Below are 20,881 nucleotides of genomic sequence, written 5' to 3' on the forward strand. Positions count from 1 at the left end.
AAATATGGACCACAGCTGTGAAGAAATGTTCAGAGATTGAGAATATCACAATTCAATAAATTTGTTCAAAATATTAAAGAAAATTCGGGAACTGTATACCATTGCAAATGTATTAACATAGTATAGTGTTATACACCAGATCAGTGTCTTGAAGGCAGAATAAATCACAACTTTTACGACTGTTTTTTATAGAGTTTATTTTCATTTACCCTACTATTGTTTGAATTATCAAAACCTCACTGTTTAAGATAAATCTTATAAACATTTTTTTAGAAAGTTTCTCCACTAGGTAAATCTCCAGAAATTCTGTTTTTTGTATTTCCTGATCTTAAAAATTTATTTTTACATCTTTTTATAGAAACTGCATTTCAGTTCAACTTCTAAAATTTCTGTTGACCAATTAGCAGTAGAACATTTTTCGAAAGTTCGTTTCACTTTGCTTATTCTATCTTTGTCAGCCATTTGTAATTGGGTTTATAATCATTATATACAATTTTAGCTAAATTTAAGTTAAATTTATGTACATCTTTAGGTCCATTTGTATTGTTGACTGTTTTGTATTAGTATATTCTTAAACCAGTTTTTAACTGAATCAACCAATGTATATTTACTTCGAAGAGTAAATTTTTTCCACATATATTTCTTTAATTTTCTCTCAAATCTTTCTACATTAGATTCCTTCCGTTCTCTATTAGTTGGGAGAATGATTAAAATTGTCGCAGAAGAAGCTGAGCAGCACTGTAGTGTAGTGGTTATGTTACTAAACTGTTGCATGGAGGGTCACGAGTTCAAATCTCATGTGCACTGTACAATTTTAATTTCTACATTCAGTTCGAGTACATTCTACAAGTATCCACAAATATTAAGAATCATTGCACTGGAACATTCTGTAGCCATATATATACTGCATATGTTGTGGCTGGAGGCAGGTCGCTCCACGCTCTTGTATGTGCAAATGCTGAATAAACCTTTGTTGAGTGAAGTTAGCGTTCGTCATTCATCTAATTACACCTTCTTCTACGTGACATTATTCTAGTGGAGGCGCCTGGTAATGGAACTTATGATAGCTCACATTATCGACGACACAGTCACTCCCATCAGGCCACGACTAAGCAGCCCTTTACATGGCGAGAAACCCGTGTTCGAGCCACATTCAACAGATCGCAATCTGTCGGAGACAGGAGAAGAAGCGGACGTTACAATGACAGCAACTGTGTGCCACCGCATAAGACGTCCTTCCGGGTCGTCTGGTGACGATGGCAAAGATGCAAACAAGTGGCTGAAGGTATTTGAGCATATAGCCAAAATTAATAAATGAGATATCACCGTGTATTTGGCTAACGTATTTTTTTACTTGGAGGGCACTGCCAAGCAATGGTATGAGAACAATGAGGAGAAGTTCATAAGCTGAGAAGTATTACAGGTGGAACTGCGCAAATAATTTGGTGACACACAACGACTGAAGTGCAAGGCTGAAGGCACAATAAACTGCAGGGCACAGCATCAGAAGATGCTACAGCATTCTACATTCAAGACATCTTGGAGATGTGTAAAACAGTGGTTCCTAGAATGAAGGAGGAAGATAAGGTTGCACATCTCAAGAACTGTGTTGCTGAGGACTTGTATCAAATCCTACTGCTGAAGGAGATTTCGACAGTAGATGACGTCATAAAATTGTGCCAGTATATCGAGACAATGCATTAATACAGAATTACACGCAAGAAGTTTGTACGGCTTCCAAACGTTGTATCTATGTCTGAGATGGAGGAAGAAACTGATTTCACAAGTGTTCTTCGTCAGATAGTGAGACAGGAAGTTAAGAAGGGACTTGGATTGCACGGCGAGCAAAAAATCGAGAACTTCAAGAGGTCATAAGGGAGGAAGTGGAACAGACATTGAGCCCAATCTCTCGTCCTCCATTTCCATTTAAAATGGTGAAAAAGTCGAGACCCAGGCGGAGTTACGTTCCGAACATGCCGCATGAGGACCCAGGATAAGCAACCATTATGTTTCCACTGTGGACGACGGGGATATATGGTGCGCTATTGTCGAGAAAGGCGGCGGATATTTCATACCGTCCGCGCCAGAAGACAGCAGACTGATCTTAGCCGACGTCAACTCCGGGACGACGAAGATGAACAAAAGAGATGTGGTGGGTGCATGGAACATCATAGTCAGTCATTTCGGAGAAGTACCGTCGCCAATTGCAGAAAACCGTATTTGTCGACAGCAAAACATCTCTGCTGAAGGTGACTAATGGGAAATATGTAAAACCTACAGGAATATGTGTCATTCGTGTGGGTATAAGTGGCCATACACAGCCCTTAGAATTCATCGTCTTACAAGAGTGTAGGAATGGAGTCATTTTCGGATGGGACTTTATGTAAGCTTTTCAGGCAATTATAGATTGTTGTTACTCGAAGATTACCTAGTGGAGATGAGATACTGTGGACAGGAAGATGCGCATCAGTGTGTGCAGAGAATGTGTGCTGGATGAAGTGATCATTCCTGCAGTCAGCGCTAGAAAGGCAAGTGTCACGTGTCATGCCATGCATCAACCCGTAGATCTTGTAGTGGAATGTAAGAGAAGCATAATACTGAAAAATAACTTGGTCATCCCAGACTCTGTCGTTTCATTTAAGAACGGTTTCAGTGAATTGTGGATAGGTAACTGTCGCGCGAGAGCCGCAGATCCTTTTAAGACACATGTGTGTAGCAAACGCTGAGCCGTTAATTGAAGAACAGCTGAGTGTCATAGAAACCTCCCCAGAGTCTGTGGTGTTTTTTAGGTGTCTCCAACAAAGTGGATTGAAACTTAATCCAAGAATGTGTGTCTTTGAAGCAAAAGAAATCAGAAAACTTGTGCCAACGAAGGTGTGCGCCCAGACCCTGAAAAGGTGAGATCTGTAACGGAATTTCCTATTCCTAAAGGTATTAGAGATGTGTGTGGATTCCTCATACTATTTTCTTCTTACCGTCGTTTTATTAAAGACTTCTGTATCAAAGCCAGGCCACTCCAAGAGTTGTTAAAAGCCGATGCTAAATTTGTCTGGGGTGTCGCTCAACAAGATTCTTTTGATGTGCTGCGAAAAGTTCTGACGACCACGACTGACTCTCTACTTGGTCTGTACGATGGGCACCTACAGAACTACACATAGGTGCCAGTGGGTGTGGGATCGGTGCTGTTCTGGTGCAAATTTTGGATGGAAAAGAGAAGGTTGTAGCCTGTGCTTCTAGGACAGTTACAAAAGCTTAGAGAAACTACTCAACTACAAAAAGAAATGTCTTGCTTTAATCTGGACCATGTGCAAATTGTGGCAGTATCTCTATGGAAGGCCATTCACAGTTGTACAGACCAACATCACTTTTTTGGTTAACAGGTCTTATAGGATCCAACAGGACGACCCGGCAGGTGGGCACTATCTCTTCAAGTGTATGACATTACCATAGTGTACAAAAGTGGAAGAAAACAGCAAGATACCAACTGTCTCTCTGTGCAAAACATCAAGACATTGATGAAGATAGTGACTGTCTCGCTGCACTCCAGGATCTCTCTGCTGAGCGGAAGAAGGAATCCAAAATATCTCAAATTATGTTTGCTTTAAATCGGTCAGAGGATGTGAAAGGACAGTTTAAGGTAGTTAATGGATTACTTTGCAAGAAAAACTTTGATCCGTTTGGAAAGAGGTGGCTACCAGTGATTCCTAAACACATGCGCCTCGATGTTCTACAGAAATTCCATGACACACATGAGTCAGGACATTTAGGATTTATTCAGATATACTGTAAAATCCGCAAGAGATTTTTCTGGCCAGGTTTATTTAGGAGTGTCCGTCACTATGTGTCAAACTGTCGAGAATGCCAGAGGAGAAAGGCAGTTCCTCAGAAACCACCTGACCGACTCATACCTATTCCACCAACCGAAACGCCTTTATAGCGTGTTGGGATTGATCTCCTCGAACAATTTCCAACGTCTTCTAGCAACAATAGATGGATTATTGTTCGCACTGATTACCTGACACGCTTTGCCAGTACAAAAGCCGTGAAAACAGCCGAAGCATCCAAGGTAGCAAAGTTGATCGTGTAAGTCATTGTATGAAAACACGGTGCCCCAATGTCGTTAATAATGGATCGATGGAAAGTTTTTCAATCTAACCTCGTGACAGAGACAAACCGTCAGTGCAACATTACTCATCAAATGACGACTGCCTACCATCCGCAAACGCCTTAATAAGAGCTTGGCCGACGTACTATCAGTGTTCGTCAATGTTGAGGAGAGCAACTGGTATGAGGTTCTACCTTTCGTGACCATTGCCTAAGACACCACCAAACACCACACCACAGGATATACGCCATTTTTCCTGGAGCATGGGCGTGAGGCGACTACGACGATGGACACTGTGTTTTAGTTACATCCTGATGACGTGGACGACGACTACATCGGCCAGGTGTTAACCAGATCTGAGGTAGTCCGGCAGTTAGCTCGACTCCGCACGCTGCAGGCTCAAGAAAACAATCACCGAAGGTATGACACTAGCCACTGCCCTGTTGCCTACCAGCCTGGTGGCCTCATCTGGATCTTTACTCCTGTTGGTCTCTCTGAGGAACTCCTCATCCGCTATTTTGGACCCCGTAAACTGTTCTCTGATGTTACTTATGAAGCTGAAGATTTCGACCCCGCAACAAGACGACCAAAGATCGGAGATACGGTGCACATCGAATGAAGCCCTATAAGGATCCTGCAACCCGGGGTAAATTCGAAGCTCCAGCGACAGGCAACAAGCGTAAAGATGACGAAGAACGTAGTGCCAAAGGAAGTTATAAGAAGATCACCACCAGCGCTATAGTCAGTGATCATGAGTCGGAGTGTCCAGCACCGATGACTCGTTCCCGGACTAGGAGGATGCATCACCGAGACTCTGTTCTCTTAAGGAAGGAGCAATATCGCAGAATATGCTGAGTAGCACAGTCAGTGTGGTGTGGTGGTTATGATACTAGACTGTTGTATGGAGGGTTGTGAACTCAAAATTCACTTGAGTTGTAAAATTTTAATTATTACATTCGGTTCGAGAACATTCTAGAAGTATCCACAAATGTCAAGATTCATTGTACTAGAATGTTCTGTAATTGTATATATAACGTATGTGTTCTGGCTGGAGGCAGTTCGCTGTGTGCTCTTGTATGTGCAAGTGCTGAATAAACTTTTCTCAAGTGAAGTTAGTGTTCGTCATTCATCAAATTATGCCTTCCTCTATGTCAAATTATTATATTTTTAATAACTTCTTGAAGATATTTGTTGTAATATTCTTTTCATTTTCTGTTTGGAGTTTTCTCATATCTCTTACAACTAAAATGACTTGTGTGTCTCTAAAACTCTCACTATCGACTCGATGACTTCCATTTCAAACCTCTCTTCATCACTGAGAAGTTTATTGCTAACTATTTCCTATGCTTTTTATGAATGTTGTGAATTGCTTCTAATACAGTAATTTATTCATTTTCTTTCAGGTATTAGACCGATATGTGATGTCAAAGGTCTTGCTTGTCTTGCACCGTATGCTAAGAACCTGGAACATCTGACTGACAAAAATGGTAAACCAGTCAGGTGCAAATGTGTTAATCCTTGTGAGACAGTTCATTACACAGTGTCAAAAATAAGCGAATTAGCAATGTGAGTAATCAATTTCTTATGAATTCGTTGCTATTTTCGTTGTACCATTTTAATAACATTATTCGTAACTTATAGTCAATTTGTATTGGAATCAGGTGGGACATAAACCTGTATTACAATATCACGGAATATCTGAGGAATTATGAAAAAATTACATTCAGGTTTGTAGATTTGTTTGTCTTTCAGCAAGTAACACTTTCAAATAGATTCTACAAGGAAATGATCTAGGATATTTGCGAACGTTTGAGCAAGTTTTAGAACAATAATCCAATTTCAAGTTGACAGTACTTATGTGATAGAAAATTGTCTAGAAGAATAATATTCAGCGCTAAAATCGATTGTTATTGTCTTGAGTGTGTAAAATTTACAGTTCTTACAAACTTTATTTCAAAGTGACAGAGAACATGTGAAAGTAACAACTCATGTCTAATTGCATTCCTGTATGAGTAAATTAACAGTTCAAGGTAGATTAAGGTATCTGTCTTTTTGTTACTGCTGATTATATTATATATTATATTATAATGTATTCTCAGATTCCTCAGCACATACGAATTTTCGATATGATGTTAGTAACATAGCTGTACCACACCAAACGCAATGCAAAGTATCATATAGGTGCACCAGATGGCGGAACTAGCTCAATAGCCTTACGTAAAAGATCGCAAGAGATTCGAAAATTGGAGGGAAATACAAAAATTGGTGTGAAATTGAAAACTGCCCAGTGGGCTAGAGCGTTTTCTCCCCACTCCTATGACACTGTAGGACAATTGCATTAAGTATAAAATAGCGGAAAATTTAAAAAATCGAAGATGGTGGACCTAGCCCAATTGTCCTAAGTATAAAATCTAAGATGGCGGACCTGGAGATACGAGCACTGCCCTATGACACCACAATCCACAATGTAGATCCGAGATGGCGAATATGAAGCTATCAGTGAAGTTTTCAGACCACCTACGTCAATGTCATGAGCGTGGTTGCCACATCACTTAAATCAGAGATGGTAGACCAAGAGATATGAACACGTCGCAATTCACTGACACAGCTTACATGAATAAACATTTCCCCCCACTATCACCCTATATGCCAATGGTGAGAGGTCACCTGCCCTAAGTTTATACACTTAAGGCAGGATAGGCTGGGGCAACTGTGTCTTTATTTAAGCAAAATGCAGGTATTCCTTAAATGTCTAGCATATCTTGTAAAGATTATGTACAGTTTGAGTAATTTATGGGCTGTATACAAGAGATTGTGTTTAATGACTGCTGCCAGTGATAAACAATGATACAGATGTTCTATTGACTGGGATGAGTCTTTACTCCTGGAATTTTAACAGAGAGAAAGGATTCTGCTTAGGGATCCTGCTTGGGGAGGTGCTCAATAGATGATTTGTATTGTTAACAGACGCCATTAGAGCAATTTTGTGTTGTGAACCTATTGTCGAATTGTCGACAAAATTTAGTATTAACATTACAATCAGTAGAATGAAAAGTGTTTCCGAACTATGAGAATAAAACTCATATATGTCAAATGGCAATTTCTATGTATTATCCTTCAAACTTCATGATTCTGTGTTGTGCTGTCGGCGGTTTGTAGACTGAAAGAATCAGTGGAAAGTGAACTTGTGTGATGAACCTGCACTTCCGAACTACCCCTGTTTCAGGACATTCTTAGGTTAACTTTAACATACAATACAACAGCTAAACTCCTTTAGCCACTGATAGTACCACTCTTGCGCAATGCCCTGTGGATTTCCTTCCATTCGTAAAATTGTAAAGAGATTCCAAGAGTAACATGTACTAAGCCAAAGAAGTGATCTGTGCTATGAACTATTGTTACAGCTTGGTAGGAATTCACCTTCCGCCGATTGCATTCAGAGAGAGCATGTAAAATAATAGTTAGCACAATTGGTCACACTCAGTCTTCTTATCATAGGGCAATAACTTCTATTAGAAATTAATCATAACTAAATCATCCTGTGTTTCTTAGTTAATAAAATTTTAATAGTTAATTCAACACTGCTCACTTCTCTCTAAGTTGTCTATTCAGTGATTCTAAGAATGCTCGCTAAGTTCATGCATGCTGGAGTGTTGCCACTGCTGTCGACGAAGCTGAGCCACCTCACAACCTTCTTCATGCATGCAGCTGGCCACGCCAAGTCTGCCAGGTACTGTCAGCAAGAAGTGTGGGAAGTGCATGGCCATCACACCTGAACACTGTCAAACTACACATCTTTTTCTTACATATTCATAATTTAGTGATTTCTCGTTTTGTATTTTTGAATCGCTTCTGTAACTGTCTATATGATATGTAGATCACATGCCAACGTTTAAAGGGAGATTTATATGAGGAATTTTCTTTTATTTTTCATTCCATTATTGATTTCAGCAGCCTCATCCTTCCTGATACCCAGTCCTGATTTAATTGTTCGCATCCGTAGTTTCAAGTCAGGAGTGCTTTCCTTCTTTCTTTCTATGTGTGAGGGCTTGCAGCATTGGTAGTGCTTATTTCAAACCTAACTTGGAGGTATGAGTTCACTGGTAAGGTCTCGTTTCTCCCACCTTTTTAAAAAGTATACTTTGCCACTGGCTGAGTCAAACGCAGTGTGTGATACTGTGGAAAGTTTTATGTTCAAAATTTTATAGGATAGGTCTAGTGCAATGACCTCCCACCCTTTTTTGCACCTTACTGGTTGGTCCAGCACCTGGGACTACTCTGTAGTTCTTGGTGATTGGCCATCGGCTGACCCGAGCCTGAAGAAGTCACATCAGACACTGCATACTGGCTGCAACACACAAGCGAGTGGCTCAGGGGTGAGCTGCTTGGCGGACCAGCCTGCCTGTGCATGGACAGTTTAAGGCATGCATTCATAGCCCAAGTGGTCGGCTGACCTACACGCCAACCATATCTGTGACCCAACTGAGTGTGTGTGGATACCATTGAGTGCTGCATTCATTGAGGAAGTGTGGGCTGACAGATAGCAGTCGGGCACGCAGGTATGGCTTGTGGTTGAGCCAACACACCCAAATCATGGAACTGATTACAAGACCATCATCTACACACATGGGAGTGGATCAGGCCTGACCAACTCGACTAGTGAATTGGCAGACTGGTCAGCCTGTATTTACGGGCAGCTTTATGGTTGCCTTCCCCCCCAACCTATCAGTTATGGTCAGGTGAACGACCAACACCTAGATGGTGGTAGACAGGCGAACCATACACAACACATAGCACCTCATCTCCTCACACACCAAAGCAACAGCACACTTGCTAACACCATCAGCAAGACAAGCTTATGGTGTCACAAAGTCAATGGGAGTATATGTGGGATCACTCCCAAACCTCTTTCTGACGTCAGTCAGAACAGTGAGAGCCAGAGCAGTTGTCAACGCAGAATGTATCATGCCAGCTCCCGCACAACTGTAGGAACCAGGCATTCAAGAATGCAAGTAGAATGTGCTTCCTGGTAGGCAGTGACCAAGAGAAAGACTTGATGCCCAGTCTACAAGATGTACACACATCAACAAACTCAAATATGCCATTTTTAAGTGATCACGTTCGTCTTTGAGTGATGCCTCTTGTAAACAGTTTCTCCACTTGCCCTGTCCGAGCATGATTCTTCCGATTCAACTACCAAATGTGGTTCCTTTTCCTTGGAACGATGTGTTGGATAAATTCAAGTCCGGCCTCTGTGAAGTACTGAACACCTTATGCTAACAGATCAATATTTCTTGATAGGTGATTCCTTTTTGAAAAAAGAACTTGAGTCTCCAAGCATAACCAGTACACACCTGTACCCGTAACTTAAAGCGTGTGGGTTGGACAAAGTCGATTTTATTGGAGATTGTTACCATAGGTCCCCCCTTGCTTTCGTATATCTGCATATGTATATCTCATTTTTATATATGAATATGTGTTAGGAACCACAGTTGCCTGAGATTGGTGTTGTCTTCCGTCATATTAATTGGAGATGATTTCATCCAATAAATTAGCTATTTTGGTTATGGCATTTCTTATCAGTTCAAGTCAGTTCCACTCACCTTGACAGACATCCAAATTATTATGACTGTGCTAGAAATGAATAAATTTACTAGTCACTGTATGGTCATACCCAATCACGTACATTTTCCGTTACGTTTTTCCACTGCTATCAATGTATGAAATTATGGCTCAACTTTTGTCCTTTAACTAAGAGGCAGGGCCGCCCCTGTACATGCAGTGGAAGATATGTTCTGTTTGGCTATGGAATAAAACAAGCGTATTATTGGGTAATCTCCCGTCCCCCCTCCCTAGAAGTAATGCTCTCGAGGGATATAAGAAAAGACTTTCCCTATGTACTAGCATGGAAAAAGATCTCATTTCATCACCACCAAACATAGGGACAAATAAAACACCTGTCTCTCAATTGTTAATGAAGTGTAAATGGGTCCATTCCGTGAAAAAAAAAGCGTGTGCAATGCAGATGCAAATGCAAGTTATATGGTCAAGTAATCTCATATCGTAAATGGTATGGTGCAGAAATAAAAATGAATGACCAGCGTTCAACAAAGCAGATATATCTGTAATATTGTCGCAGAAGAAGACGAGTAGCACAGTTACCGTGGTGTAGTGGTTGTGTTACTAAACTGTTACATGGAGGGTCGTGAATTAAAAATTCACATGAGGTGTAAAATTTTAATTTCTATATTCGGTTCGAGTACTTTCTAGAAGTATCCACAAATGTCAAGAATTATTGTACTGGAATGTTCTGTAACTGTATATATACTACATGTGTACTGGCCGGAGGCAGTTCGCTCCGCGTTCTTGTATGTGCAAATGCTGAACAAACCTTCGTTAAGTGAAGTTAGTGTTCGTCATTCATCTAATTACACCTACTTCTACGTGACAATATTTTTTTCTTCAAATCTGATTTTACTCTTTACAAATCGGCATAATACGTTTTTTCATAATATATGTCCCACAAAGTGGAATAGTTCATTCCTGTCTTACAGTTCAGTAAATAATTATATAAAGGAGAAAGATAAGGTTCTACATCTCATGAAGGGTGTTGCTGACGACATGTATCAAGCCCTACCCCTGAAGGATGTTTCGACAGCAGACGACTTCACAGAATGGTGTCAGTATGTTGAGACAATGCATCAAAAAAGAATTACACGCAAGAAGTTTGAAGGGCTTCCAAACGTCGCATCGATGTCTCTGATGGAGGAAGATACAGATTTCACAAGTGTACTTCGTCAGATAGTGAGAGAGGAAGTTCAGAAGGCACTTGGATTGCCGAGGAGCAATAACCGTAGACCCTTCAAGAGGTCGTAAGAAAGGGAGTGGAACAGACATTGAACCCAATCTCTCGTCCATCATTACCCTTTAAAACGGAGAAAAAGTCGAGACCCAGTCGAAGTTACATTCCTACAATGCCGCCTGAGGAACCTGTTTGGGCACCAAGGAAGATTGACGTCTGGGTGACCCAGGATAACCAACCAGTATGTTTCTACTGCGGACGACCGGGTCATGTGGTGCGTTGTTGTTGAGAAAGGCGACGGATATTTGATGACGCCCGCGGCAGCAGACAGCAGACCGATCTTAGCCGACGCCAACTTCGGGACGACGAAGATGAACAAGAAGATGTGTGCGCAGGGCGACGTAGGTCATCATCGCCGAAAGCTAGCCGCTGGAGAGGACGGTTCCCAACACGCCGTTTAGAAGCTCCAGCCGGTCACCTAGCCGCCGCAACCTGGAAGACTAAAGGGTGCGTCCTTCCTTGGAAGAGAGGCCGCCGAAGAGAAAAATCCTCCGCCGTCGATCACTACAAAATGATAGGAAACTACTTCGATAACCTCATTGATATCTTGTGGCCTCTGGAGTATCATATTCAGTCATTTCGGAGAAGTACCGTCGCCAGTTGCAGAGAACCGTATTCGACGACAGCAAAACATCGCTGCTGAACGTGGCTATTGGGAAATATGTAAAACCTACAGGAAGATGTGTCATTCGTGTGGGTATAAGTGGCCATACACAGCCCTTAGAATTCATCGTCTTACAAGAGTGTAGTCATGACGTCATTCACGGGTGGGCCTTTTTGAATGCTTTTCAGGCAATTATAGATTTTTGTCGATCGAAGATTATGCTAGACGAGATGAGATACTGTGTGCAGGAAGATGCGCATCCGAGTGTGTGGAGACTATGTGTGCCGGATGAAGTGATCATTTGTGCAGTCAGCGCTACAAAGGTAACTGCCATGTGTCATGCCATGCATCAACCCATGGATCTTGTAGTGGAGTGTAAGAGAAGCATACCACTGAAAAATAGTTTGGTCATCCCATATTCTGTTGTCTCGTTTAAGAACGGATTCAGTGAATTGTGGAGAGTTAACTGTCGCCAAGAACCGCAGATCCTTCCAAGACGCACGTGCGTAGCAAAAGCTGAGCCGTTAATTGCCGAACAGCTGAGCTTCATAGAAACCCCCTATGCCGAGTCTGTGGGCGAAATTGGCGCTACCACTACGTGACAAGATCTTCTAGCTCGATTATCACCAGATCTCATTAAGGAACAACAGAAGAAGCTACTTCCCATTCTTCAAGAGTTCTCAGAATGCTTCAATCCACAGGTGAAGAGCAAATTAGACAAATCAACGGTGAAGCACCGGATTAGCACTGGAGACCATCAACCAATAAACCAGAGAGCATACCGTGTGTCAGCAACGGAACATCGAATAATTCGCGACGAGGTTTAGAAAATGATGAAGAATGACATCATTCAGCCTTCGCAGAGCCCACTGTGGTCACCGTGGTTCTCGTCAGGAGTAAGAATCAAAGTTGGTGCTTTTGTGTTGATTACAGGAATCTTAATAGGATAACTAGGAAGTACGTTTACCCTCTTCTACGAATTGGCGATACACTAGATTGTCTGAAGGGGGCTAAGTTTTTCTCAACCATGGACATGTACTCGGGATACTGACAAATCGAAGTAGATGAGGCTGATCGTGAGAAAACTGCATTCATCACCCCTGTTCTCAGACACATTTGATGAACAGGTGAAAAGGCTGAGGGCTGTTCTTAAGTGTCTCCAACAAGGCGGACTGAAACTTAATTGAATAAAGTGTCTCTTCGAACCAAATGAAATCTGAATACTTGGACACCTTGCGTCAAACGAAGGTGTGCGGCCAGACCCAGAAAAGGTGAGATCTATAACGGAATTTCCTATTCCTAAAAGTATTAGAGATGTGAGAAGCTCCGTCGAATTATGTTCTTATTACCGTCGTTTTATCAAAGAGTTTTGTATCAAAGCCAGGCCACTACAAGAGTTATTAAAAGCCGATGCTAAATTTATCTGTGGTGGTGCTCAACAAGATTCTTTCGATGTGTTGCGAAAAGCTCTGACGACTGACCCTGTACTTGGTCTGTACGATGGGCACCTACAGAACTACACATAGATGCCAGTGGGTGTGGGATCAGTGCTGTTCTGTTGCAAATTTTGGATGGAAAAGAGAAGGTTGCAGCCTATGCTTCTAGGACACTTACAAAACCCAAGAGAAACTACTCAACTACAGAAAGAGAATGTATTGCTGTGATCTGGTCCATGTGCATATTTCGACAGTATCTCTATGGAAGGCCATTCACAGTTATTACAGACAATCATCACTTTGTTGGTTGACAGGTCTTATAGGATCCTACAGGAGACACGCCAGGTGGGCACTACGTCTTCAAGAGTATGACTTTACCATGTGTTTAAAAGCGGTTGAAAACACCAGGATGCCGACTGTCTCTCAAGAAACCCTGTGCAAGACCATCAAGACATTGATGAAGATAGTGACTGTCTCGCTGCACTCCAGGATATCTCTGCTGAGCAGAAGAAGGACGCCAAGATATCTCAAATCGGTCAGAGGATGTGAAAGGACAATTTAAGGTAGTTAATGGATTACTTTGCAAGAAAGACTTTGATCTGTTTGGAAAGAGGTGGCTATCAGGGATTCCCAAACACATGCGCTTAGATGTTCTACAGAAATTCCATGACACACCTGAAGCCGGAGATTTAGGATTTATTGAGACATAGGATAGAATCCGCAAGAGATTTTTCTGGTCAGGTTTATTTAGGAGTGTTCGTCACTATGTGTTGCACTGTCGAGAGTGCCAGAGGAGAAAGGCAGTTCCTCAGAAACCACCTGGTCGACTCATACCACTTCCACCAACCGAAACGCATTTCCAGCGTGTTGGGATTGACCTCCTCGGACGATTTACAACGTCTGCTAGTGGCAATAGATGGATTATTGTTACCGCTGATTAACTGACACGCTATGCCATTACGCCGAAGCATTCGAGGTAGGCAAATTCATCGTGGAAGACATCGCATTAAAACATTTTTCAATCGAATCTTGTGACAGAGATAAACCGTCGGTACAACATTACTCCTCACGAAACGAGTGCCTACCAGCCGCAAACTAAGGGGTTTACTGACCGCCTTAACAAGACCTTGGCCTACATGCTATCACTGTTCGCCCATGTTGAGCAGAGCAACTAGGATGAGGTGCTACTCTCGTGACGTTTGCGTGCAACACCGCCAAACAAGACACCACAGGATTTACGCCATTTTTGCTGGTGCATGGGCGTGAGGAGACAACGACGATGGACACTGTGTTTCCGTTACATCCTGATGACGTTGACGATGACTAAATCGGCCAGGTGTTAACCAGAGCTGAGGAAGCTCGGCAGTTAGCTCGACTCCGCACGCTGAAGGCTCAGATAAACGATCGCCGAAATTATGATGCGAGCCACCGCCCCTGTTGTCTACCAGCCTGGTGATCTCGTCTGGATGTTAACTCGTGTTTGGAAGGTTGATCTCTCTAAAAATGGCTCTGAGCACTATGGGACTTAACATCTGAGGTCATCAGTCCCCTAGAACTTAGAGCTACTTAAACCTAACTAACCTAAGGACATCACACACAGCCATGCCCGAGGCAGGATTCGAACCTGCGACCGTAGCAGTCGCGCGGTTCCGGACTGAAGCGCCTAGAACCGCTTGGCCACCGGGACCGGCTTGATCTCTCTGAGAAGCTCCTCAGGCGCTACTTTGGACCTTATAAGGTTGTAAAACACTTGTCTGATGTTAATTTTGAAGTTGAAGATTTCGACCCCGAGACAAGACAACGAAAGATCAGAGATACGGTCCATGTCCTTCGAATGAAGGATCCTGCAACCCGGGGTAAATTCGAAGCTCCAGCTACAGGTAACAAGCGGAAAGGTGACGAAAAGCGTAGCAGTAAAGGCGTTTCTAAGAAGATCACTGCCAGGGCGAGATTCCGTAATCAAGAGTCGGAGTATGCAGTACTGATGACTCGTTCCCGGACTAGGACGACGCATCACCGACTCTGTTCTCTTAAGGAGGGGGCAATATCACAGAAGAATATCAGTAGCACAGTAGCACAGTAGTGTGGTCGTAACGATACTAGACTGTTGCATGGAGGGTCGTCAGTTCAAAATTCACCAGAGCTGTAAAATTTTAATTTCTATATTCGGTCGAGTACATTCTAGAACTATCCACAAATGTCATGACTCATTGTACTGGAATGTCCTGTAACTGTATATATACCATATTTGTTCCGGCTGGAGGCAGTTCGCTCCGCGCTCTTGTATTTGCAGGTGCTGAATAAACCTTCGTAAAGTGAAGTTAGTGTTCGTCATTCATCTAATTACACCTTCTTCTACGTGATAATGTTTATTTTCTTCAAAACTGATTTTACTCTTTACAAAACAGCATAATACGTTTTTCCCGTAATATACATCCAACAAAGTGGAATAGTTCATTCCTGTCTTACAATTCAGTAAATAATTATATTTTTTACCCAAAAACAAGGAACAGAAACCGTATACAGTATTTCCAGAAAGACTTAAACAGTGCACAAGAAAGTAATACACAGTGGGCCTCACAGGTTATGTTTTTCACAGACTGAAACGTTGATGTTTTCAACAGCTTGAAATACACTTGAACCAAATTTTACAGCATCGAACACTGTAAAATGTGGTTACTCCTCATACGTGCACTGATATTTTTTCTATATATACCACGCTATCATTCAATTGAATCGTGTGGGTACAGTAGGGTTTCGATCACATTCTCACAAATGACCTGCTTATGAACATGACATATAGGCCGATTTTCAGCTGTGATCGGGTGTGCATCTCATGTCTTCATAACTGAATATTGACCTCGCACACGATATGCGAAGGAGGATTGTGAAACTACCAACACTATCACAAAGGCTCTTCAAGTAATCGTCAATCGTGAAAACTATTGAGGCCATACATTGCAAACACTTCACTGCCCCCTGTCCCTAAACCCTATGCACACTTTTTCTAGCGGAGACGTACGAATTTCGCAATCTGGGACAAATTTGCCTCATCTTTTACCAAATAAATAACATTATTGTTGGTCATAAGGCCATAGGCATTATGACCTTCATATTAAGATGTGTCAAATTAATTGCGGTGCTACCTTACTATGTCATGTGGAGAACAGATATTCACCATATAAATGAAGCTGTCTGTGGCCATATAAAATAACTTTCGGTGAAAAATTAGTGTTTGCAACCTCATAATGGAACTGGGGTGATTGTGGATTAGACAGGTCCATCATACACACATCCGCATAAACAGGTTTCGTGAACTCTTCCGAAACCGTCTCCATTTCCAGAGTGAAAAATTCCTTACTGAATATTGTGGCCTATTCAAAATATAATGAGAATATTTTCTGTCACACCATAATGCCTGTCCCTACGAGTGACAAAGAGAGTTTCGTGCTGTTCTCTAACGGTTTCCATTGTTTTGCGGAAAATTGCATTATTCATTGATCTATAAAAATCTTATTCAAAATAACACATTGTTGAAGCTCTCTTACACCAATGAATGCCTTCAGCCAGAGGCACTCTCTCAAGAAAACAGCACAGATGACTGAATCCAGTTTCAGTCCCAACTTGAGACATTGCTGGAGGTTTAGATACAATGTATCTTGTATTTCCCTCCAGCATTGTCAACATCTTTGTGTGGGATCCACTTTACGAAATTCAGTACTCTGGACATAATAGCAAACGGTTGTGTGTGTGTCATGGAAACTATTTGCCTTGACGTGGCTAGGGATACATTGGTAAATTCCCTGCGAATCTCTCACTGTAAAAAACTACAGCATGTCAATGTCGGTTACGAGTTCATTGTTGACACATATGAGTTTGGGCATTGCATACCACAAAAACCCTGGAGCAGTGTAGTGGAATGCAGTATCCAGTGAGTACATTTCCAGGCATACACTTGGAATCAGTCGAAAATGTCTGCATCCTTATAAATACTTCCACACTCCCCTTTATTAGAGATATTAAACTCCTGTCAGACTGTCACTGCCTGCCCATATTCTGCTTCCATTATGACACTACCTGTAAGTTTACTATAGAATGCGGTTTCAATAGCCAATGTGGTTTCATTGAGTTTCTCCAGTGAATGTAGTTATATGACTGGGAAGACCCATTTCTTTGTTATGAGGTAAAACGTAGCATAATTGGGATATGCAGTTTGATGTAGATGTATATCTTCCTGATGCATGGTTTGAGCAAGTTTCTTCAGTGGTGCCTGTATGAATCTTAGCGATTACAGTATGCACGGTTTGATATTATTGGTGACTTTCTTTGAAAACGGAATGTAGTTCTCTGTCCTGTTAGTTAGGACACTAACCTAATAATTGCACAGACCGAAGTCAGCCAACGCCTCAACAATAACTAAACATCCCACGCTTTTAATTTGTGGGGGAAAACGAGTTTGTGTTATGCCAGTTTGTAATTTTCTTCGAGAAGGAACACATGCACACTATATTAACAGCCTTCATTTTTTTATGCACGGAATGGGCAGGTACATCTAAATTTCACATGTCTCTCTGTAAGAAGAGATGCATTGTCAGTTGATGACAAGTGTTGTTGTGTTGAAATATGATCGCCATGCACTACACTCCGCGCCAGACAGCAGCTGGCAGATTTAGTGCGGCGAGCTACACACATATGACAGGCTGAAAGGGAGCTCAGTGCATTGGATGGCGTTGGCAAGAGAGTGGCGTGCAGGACTGTGACCATGGAAGGGACTCGCCTGCATTTAGTTTAAATAAAGAGCCTTCCAGAAATGTTTAAACCTAGGACAACTGGGCTCTAGCCATTGGCATTTTGGGGGGAAAGGGTGTGGTTTTTTCAGACACGTATGTTGCATCAGTGCACTGTGACTTTGGAAGGGTGGGGGAAATTGGCTAGATGCCATTTTAAACTAGGTTATTTGAATTTCCTGCCATTTTAATCTTAGCATAAGCTGTCTAGTTCCACTATGATGCCAAGGAAAACCGAGTGTTCTTATTGGGTTCTGAACTTTGAATACAAGCAATCTGGCACCCATACAGACTTTTCTCGAATTTTCATGTATGCTATCTTGGATTTTCGTGACATGGCAACCATATTCATGAAACTGATGTACACAGTCTGAAAACTGCATTCATATGTTCAGTTTCATTATCTTGGATTGTGATGTTACAGCGTTGTACTCAAATCTCCAGGTCCATCATCTTGGATCGTCATAGACATTGTGCTTGTATCTATAGGTCTGCAGTGCTGGATTTTATACTTCAGGAGAATTAGACTTAGTTTAACAACTGGGCTACTTTCACCATCTTGGATTAGTGAACCTATACGACACTTTGGACTGTACTTGAAGTATTACAGTTACCCTACTGATGGTGTCAAAATCAAAGAAATTTTTAGATGAGTAACCTATTTGGCTATATTGTGAAACAAGCTTACATTTAGTAAAAGGATAAAGGTTATCCTCATTGCTGATATCAATGCAAATCCATCATTGTGCTAGAATATATAGATACTTCTTATAGGTATGCATTTAATTGGTATGTGAATGATGTCAAACAAGTGTAAATAAATGCACAAAAACTGATTTCGGTGATGTACCGAGATGTATTCCAGTTATATGTTGAGCCTATATGGAGCCAGTGTTTCTTGACTATTTGTTGCTTTTTTTTGGTGTGTGTAGTAGCTTTCTTTCTTCGATTTTCATCTGAGGCTTCTAATCTTGGGATTATTTTTGCTGATAGATTGTGGTTCCTATTCACATAGAATGCAGGTTACTCCGTTTGCATTTCAGTTGAAGGCGTTGGTTATAACCACCTGCATTTACCAATGCATTCCTTCAGTGAAAGTACAGTTAAATACTGTGAAAATGTAACTGAAAATGAGGTAGTGAAAGTAAATTTTTATATGAGTAAGAGGTATAAAATAACTTGTACTCTAAACAAAAAAAAAATGAACAGGGTTATGGAGCAACTAAAGAAAGCAGCATACCATCTAATATCAAGAAATAAGATAGTAATTTAGTTTTTAACAGAAAGGTAGAATTATAAAGTAGTGAGAAAGTGCGTTTTTTCAACATTAATTGGACCTATGAATGTACATTACCTACACAGTTTTGTATAAACATATCCTTCTGTTGTCGTTGTCCAATAAAAATATAAACAAACAGATACACAAAAAATCATAACTATACATCTAAACAGTCCAGTCATATAAATGTGACCAAAATAGTTTATGTTCGACGTCAGTGTACAATAACCACTCACGGACAGCACATTGGAGCTAGCAATGGAGGGTATATAAAGTGTGTTTGGGGGGGGGGGGGGGAGGTGGGGGGAGTGGAGGGACGTGGAAGGCAGTGAAGTCGTTCTCGTACTCTGGAAAAGAAGCGATTTATCTCTCCTCCAAATGGCCATGATTATTGGCTTTCGGGCCAAGAACAGAGGCATTTCGGAAATGGCAGTTTGTAAACTCTTTGCAGTGCCACCGTAATTAACTCATTAATGTGCAAGGTATGTTTCATCATACTTATTCGTTTTTATTTTAAACTGTAACCACGAGATGGGACAATGTAGATCGTTTATAACTGTTTTTGTGTACAGTCAATGGACGCCACTTCATAACAACGATTGTGAATCAAAAATACCAAAATAGTGGAGGAAGCCATTTCCTCTTTTCTCTCAACTGGCAACATAATGTGTGACAGATATGGTTTTTAGTGTTTACTCAGAATAACAATTGAACACTACGTTGCTTCTGGTTGTAAAATCGTTATCTAGACTTATGTGATATAATAATACATCTTTGTATGATATATCATACTATGAGAAACTATCACTTCTTTTATACCTAATTGACTTTCATTCCTTTTGCTACAGTCAGAGCACAATAACGGATGCAATGGACTGCAGAAGTCATTTTGCTAATCCTTATATAGTGTACTTTATCGGTAGGTAAGATAAAAGCTATTGTAACCCAGACGATCTCTGTGATGCGGAAGAGATTCTAAAAATACTTAAGGATCTCAGTGCTGAAGATAATACCTGCAGAGAAGTAGAACGAGCAGATGAACTGGATTTAATCCTTCTTCCACCATATGATGAAAATGGTTCCGATTTTAATGGTGCTCCTCGTAGTTATGAAAGACACGTTAGTTTCAGTGACAATGGTAAAGGAGTTCTTTTGCCCCAGTAGAAGTACAAACCATTTCAGGGGAGAAACAGAAACGATGTAGTTTTGCAGCCAGTGATAGAAAGCAACAATGTATAGAACAATACACAAGAACTACCAAAGAAATCTAAAACAGTATCATGAAATTTAGTATCAGAGGAACTAAATGCTATGAGTGTTGGCAGTCAAGCGCATTTCACAGATAATATATCAGAGCCTTTTCTCGTGGCTAAATTGAAGCAGTCTCATAATGTTTGTAGTTAATTATGTTCTTTAAGTTTTCGATCAAAACGAAACGATAAAAATAACAAAATTGATTCTCTTTTGCAAAAGCTCAACAACATATTTCTGCAACTTATTCAGCCAATAGGACGTTCTTTCCCTTTAGATGAAGCCATGGAGCCCTGCTATGAACGTAACAGGATGAAATAATTCGTAAAGGGAAAAAATGTTCGTTATGCGTACAAGTTATGCCTCCTTATGATACCTAAGGGCTACGTTGTGAAGTTCAGTCTATACACTGGTGCTGCTGATAAAGAAGAAAGTAAAACACTGAGAATTTCTGTTACAGAAAAATTCTGTTTAGGTTTTCTTGCTTCTCGTTCTGTTGTCTTTGTTGACAGCTATTTCAGTTCTCTGCGTCTCTTGGAATCACTAACCAAGCATGA

The 20,881-nt window shown here is 41.1% G+C and overlaps 1 protein-coding gene across 1 annotated transcript in view; it reads left to right on the forward strand.

The window, feature by feature from the left end:
• The window catches only part of LOC126354528 (sodium channel protein Nach-like), a 105,504-nt gene that overhangs the window by 65,914 nt on the left and 18,709 nt on the right, over positions 1-20,881 (forward strand). Inside the window, exon 7 of the mRNA XM_050004256.1 lies at positions 5,509-5,671. Coding sequence (XP_049860213.1) covers positions 5,509-5,671 — 163 coding nt within the window. The remainder of the gene's footprint in view (positions 1-5,508; positions 5,672-20,881) is intronic.

Source organism: Schistocerca gregaria, chromosome 3 (genome assembly GCF_023897955.1).
Source record: "Schistocerca gregaria isolate iqSchGreg1 chromosome 3, iqSchGreg1.2, whole genome shotgun sequence".
In the NCBI taxonomy this organism is placed as follows: Eukaryota; Metazoa; Arthropoda; class Insecta; order Orthoptera; family Acrididae; genus Schistocerca; species Schistocerca gregaria.